The sequence below is a fragment of the Eimeria maxima genome, genomic scaffold, assembly GCF_000499605.1.
Source record: "Eimeria maxima Weybridge genomic scaffold, Emw_scaff830, whole genome shotgun sequence".
In the NCBI taxonomy this organism is placed as follows: domain Eukaryota; phylum Apicomplexa; class Conoidasida; order Eucoccidiorida; family Eimeriidae; genus Eimeria; species Eimeria maxima.
In genome coordinates, this window is record NW_013566798.1 from 10,261 (window position 1) to 15,780 (window position 5,520).

General features: G+C 48.0%; 2 protein-coding genes across 2 annotated transcripts; both read right to left on the reverse strand.

The window, feature by feature from the left end:
• Positions 1-472: 472 nt before the first annotated feature.
• On the reverse strand, positions 473-1,884 carry EMWEY_00043960 (hypothetical protein, conserved; the record flags this gene model as incomplete). Its single annotated transcript, XM_013482895.1, has 4 exons — positions 473-814; positions 968-1,047; positions 1,247-1,305; positions 1,472-1,884. 4 exons carry the CDS (start codon positions 1,882-1,884, stop codon positions 473-475), a joined length of 894 nt encoding a protein of 297 aa, XP_013338349.1.
• Positions 1,885-3,307: 1,423 nt separating this feature from the next.
• On the reverse strand, positions 3,308-3,982 carry EMWEY_00043970 (hypothetical protein, conserved; the record flags this gene model as incomplete). Its single annotated transcript, XM_013482896.1, has 1 exon — positions 3,308-3,982. One exon carries the CDS (start codon positions 3,980-3,982, stop codon positions 3,308-3,310), a length of 675 nt encoding a protein of 224 aa, XP_013338350.1.
• Between the last annotated feature and the right edge of the window lie 1,538 nt (positions 3,983-5,520).

Below are 5,520 nucleotides of genomic sequence, written 5' to 3' on the forward strand. Positions count from 1 at the left end.
AAGTACTTAGAGGTTTAGTTACTGCAGTCCTTGTGGGCATTTTTGAGGGCATTGAAGAAATACCTCATACTGGGTAACGTTTGTTGCAATAGTAACATTTTGAGCAATGATTGTGCCACTTTTGTAGGGGGTTTGACCCCCCCAAAAAAAAAATCTCTGCCTGCAACTAACTCCCACATCGATGCTTAGGGCCAAAGCCCTTTGCAAACGGTCACACCAACACTTAAAAATTGTGCGGTGCTCAATGAGACAAACAAATAGGCAGCAACCTCTGAGTTCCCACTCAAGAGCAGCAAACGATTAATGCGCTATCCCATGGGGTAGACCACTAAAAATATAATAGACTGCAGAAACCGAGCCATAGTGGAGTGCAGATAAATCTGAGCAAGATGGCCCGGACCTTTTGTCTGCGTTAGCGGGAAGGCGATTTGCCCTTTTGGTTTGTTTTCCCTTCCCCATATACTTAAAATGATTAGCGACGGCAGAAACACAGGCAGCAGCATAGCAGAAGGGCGCAGGCCAGAGCAATCCCAGTGAGGATGAGGTACAGAGCCCATTGTGGGAAGGCGCTTCGCCCTCGACCATACGCTGCAGCTGCAAAAGTCTGAGGCACCATGTGCGCGTCTTCGGTAAAACCAGCAGGAGTTGCTGCGAAGGCAGGTGCTGAAGATGATTGATACGGCGGTAGCATTTGCTGCCTTGATAGCTGCTGCATTTGTTCTTGCTGCTGCGCCTCAACATCAAAAGTAGTCTCCTGCTTTACAGCACTGCTGATGTCGTAGTGTGTTGGTTTCTTGATAGCCTTGCACAAAATCTGCAAAAAAGGTTTCAAAGAGGAACCACGAAAATCCTCGATGAACGGCAAAATAAGATGTGCTGTTCCCATTCGCTTAGCATACTTGACCGGAAGCATCTTTAATTACATTTTGCAGAAAGTAAGTGTAGCTTTCCATCATCAACTCCTCACCTGAACTGCAGATTTTTTAGCAGGGGTTTTGCAGGGCTTTGTCCTTGTCGCGACAGGAACAAGTCTCCACTCCGGTAGCGCTGCAGCAACCGGTATCCATCAAAAAGGTCACGACAATAGCCAACAATTCGTGGAAAGATATCTATACTCCAGCGAACAACAAATACAACCTAATCACGAGTGAGAATAGCTGTCTGAATGATCGAAGTGCACCTCATTGTAGTGTGAGATCACAAGTAGCTAAAATTGCAGGCATCCCATACGATTTTAAGAACTCACCATCCTCAGCGAGAAACATTGCTCCTTCGCAGACACGGCCGCATCGACTCCAGCACGCGCTAAGATAGAAGACAGCAAACAGCCAAACATTCACAGCAAACGGCGAAGCATTCATCCCCAGCAATAGAAAAAAGGACTTACCAATTGAGGTTACGGTAGTACGCGATTCTATAGGGCTGCCCTGGGAACGAGTTGTTTGTGAACAAAGAGTTCAAAAACGCTCACGCCTCTTCACCACCTTCATCTGGATGAAGTCCTCTGAACCCCACGTCGGAGCAAAATGCAAATTCAGCGTGCCTTTCTTCTTCATGCCAGGAACTCCTACGCTGCTCCGACGTGGTCGGTGCTTCGTCTTCCTCCTCGGCTTTCCCTCCAAATAATTTCTTGAAGATTTCCACGAAACCATACTCACTGGAAAGTATGTGGTCAGCAGGTGGAGTAGCCTCTACACCTGCATCGAATTCTCCTGAGAAGTAAGACGCTTGATCAGGAGCCAGTATAGGGTCTTGTTTATTGGACCGGCGGAATGCCCTCTGATCTGAATATGAAAATGCTGGTAGCGAAGCGACTATAATAAGGAGGACTTGAGTCCGCCATGACAGCTGACGACACGAAACACTTCTATGATGCACCTTCATTTTATATGACGTAGTAGAGGATTCGTCGACGGAGGGTTTCAACGGGGAACGCTACTGGCAGTAGAGACCCCTCCCGCCCTTTTGCAGAGACACAGCGCCGAAGCCTCCATTGGCAGGGGGACTCTTAGCCCCCAGACCTCGGGAAATTATTTGTAAAAGCCTTTGGAGCACTTCCAGAGCGCTGGTGTTCGGCGGACGGCAACGGTTGGCGAGTAACACGAACAACCATTAACACAGGCCTCTTAGAAATGTAAATTGTTGAGCTACTCAAAAAGGCGTTATGCAGCAGCTTCGAAAAAGTCCTTCAGGTAGAAGGCGGGGAAAATCCACCGGCTCCAACTGAAGCACGACTTTGGAGCTTACCCACATACAACTTCCGGGCTTTGACATTCCGAAGGTTAAGTGAGCCACCATACAACTTCTCACAGTGTCAAAATTAAAAAAAGGCGATTACGTCACTTTGAAAAACTGCAAGGCAAAGTCTATGCTGCAGGGAAGGAGACTGCGGTGCGGTCGGCGCTCAGTGCAGCCGGCGATGGGGGGGATTGCTGAAGCCAATTTTGCTCACTCGTTTCACGACAAGAATAGACATGTAGTTCGATTACATTTAAAAAGGGACTTATTTTTATACTTCATTTGCGTAAGACGTGCAGGCCTGTTGGACGAAGCCATGCGGTCCCCTGAGTCTTCGCCGTAGTGGTCCAACGCCCTGATTGCCTTGAAACTGCAGACTTACTGGCCTTTATACGCAGACATACTGACACCCTCTACTACCTCCCTTTATATGTAGACATACTGACACTCGCTATTAAGGGATGCACCTTTCATGACGATGACACGCCCATCCTCTCCGCCGCCGACCACCCTCTGTTGACTCGACCGATGCCGTTCGTAACTGAATGAGGTGCACGATGGACTCGAAGAGAGGGGCAGCGAACTTCGGTTTTGCAACGAATGGATGACCTCTAACGTGCGCCTTAGCAGCAATACGCAGGTTTCGGAAGGTCTCATTGTTTCCAAGCAGCAGTCTGACTGCCGAGTATGTAAGTTCAGTTAATGAGAAACTTGGCAACCGCTACGCCTGTGCCCAATGTTTCGGCAGTGACGAAAAAACTAATACATCACCATTATAGCTGTCCGCGACATTCGATCCGAAACTACCCCCTGGAGTAGGAGAGTTCGTTTGGCTTCATCGGGAAGTGGAGAACACTTAATACATGCATTGCTAAGTTTCTACAGGGACAGTAAGAGGCATCCTGTTTCGCATATGTTCTGTATATCTGCAGAACAAGTTGAAGGTGTGAATAAAATCCACTGCTGCAGTTTTCTCAAGTTTTAACTAAAAAATTGCACCTCTATGTATGCTGGTATACATACATAAACGCCAATTCTCACCGAATGGAGGTCATCTAAAAGGCACTGCTTACTGGATAAGGCGCACAAGTGCATCGTCGAACACACGCCTGTAAAGGCCCGCATCCATTTTAACACCAAGCTCCTGTATTTTCTGCACAAGAGGAGTTTGCAGCATGTCTGCCTTGCTACGCGACTCCTCACTTTCCCACACCCGTAATTCAACATAGTCCACCGACTGCTGCTCTCGCTTGGCACCTTCAGATTCATTTGAAAATTGAATACCCGCGCTAACTCCCTTGCGGCCAACACGATGACGCTGTTGTTTTGCATCTACCATATTACTCTGTTCTGCATTCTCGACCACCTCATCCACTAGTGCTCTGCGGAACATCTGAGTGTAAGTATATCCCGGTTGTCTCTGAAGCAGCCTTGCTGCTTCTTCCCACAGGTTTTCAAAAGCACGTTTCCGCTGGCGATCAGTCCGCTCCCGATTTGATGGGCGGCTATCTTGTTGAGGCTGTGACAGTGCAGCTGGTAGGTCATAGAATGTCAGACGAACAGCCGAGCAGTCTGCATTTGCCGCGTCTCTCCCCCTCCTCTCATAAGACCCCCATATACTCCCCCCCAAAATGCCGACGCAAAAGAAGCCTAAGTTCCTGTGGTAGAGGCTGATCGACCTGTAGCACTCGATGAAGGAACGCAGCCGTTGTTGTATCGGATAGGCGAAGCCCTCTAGCCCCATTATCAGCGTCCTTACACACACTCAGCATGAGAGCATGGCACCGCGTATGTTGCGGATGTTTAAACCTGATCCCAAAGAACAACAGGCACCCAGCTTTACTCCCGAAAAATACAACTGTCTATACCACTGTCAAGCCCTCTGCTCCCGCCCCTGTGGCTTCCCACAGCAAAGCGCCTCGTGAGACTAGACCCTAGATATTGGATGCGTCCATGGAAAGCGTTGAAATTGTAATCCATGTCATTCCGTGGTATGGGGCAGCGGATGCGGGTGAACGCATTACTTCAGGGCCCTCGTTCCTGGCAGGAGAAGGGCTGGCACCTGCATGCATGGAGGAAGCCTCATCTACTTTGTTAAACATTTTAAAATCTTCTTCTAGAAATGAATCATCTGAATACAGTCCGTATCATTAAGCTTGGTTAGGCGACCCGCGGAAGCTAACATGGTGGCCCTTGGTGTTAACACCGCACCTGCAGTGAACAGCGTGCCCAGGTGTTACTACTACGTATGCCTCTTATGTGTAGTTCAACCACGTACACACTCAGCACCTATAAGCTAGACTCAGCCAATCTCTGCGAATACCACTTGAATAACCAAATAGTCACTCTTAAAACATATTCGAGTCCATATTATCCAGGAAGAAACCCAGTATAGTAGAACTGACCGGCTCCCCTCCCGGAGGGGGTCTATGCCAAGGCAACTGCGTTATCCTCAAGGTCAGTCTTGGGTCTCGTGTAGGCGGACATGCTCTCCTAACTCATTTGACCTCTCTTCTATCTAAAGAGTTCCAATATATAAGTGTATTTATGTTTGTCATTGTTACCTTTCGTGAAACTAAACATTTAAGGTTACCAGCTGCGCTCTATTGTAGTGCCCGTGCACTACAACTCCACCCGAACAGAAACAGCCTCCCAGTTTGTTTATCTCTCTTCTCCTCAAACCGCCATTTTTCCAGTTGTCGCTATCGGGATGTTCCATGGTTCTGATGTAGAGGGCCTACCTGCTGTAGTGTCGTGCTACGTTTTGTGCTTACTTTCACCTGAAACTCCCTTTACTATAGAGCATTTCTTTTTACTCTGAGCGTCCCATTATAAGTGTCTCCCTTCTAGTAGCTTTTACTAGTACGCCTAATGTTTAGTTTCCCTAATCCGTTGCCTGTATGTATTTGTGTACAGCTACTTAGTACGCATGCAAATAGTGTGGTATCATACAACTGCGCGAGTATCGGTGTGATCGTACGCTAAAATACTAACTACGTGAATGACACCCTAACGAAGAACTGGTGCTCTAGCGCTCCTGCCCCCCTTCACAACACGAAATACTACCAACACGCCAGACAGCGCGTAGGCACGAATCGAAACGGGCAACCTCTGCTACTGCGGTATGATGAGCTTGGTTAGTGGTCTCAAGGGCTGGCGGGAGACAAAATCCAGTCCATGTGTAGCACAATCCGCTTCGCTTCTCAGGGATGCGACGTACCCTCACCATCTTTCCTGCGTCTGGAGAAGCCATATATATATATATATATATATATATATATA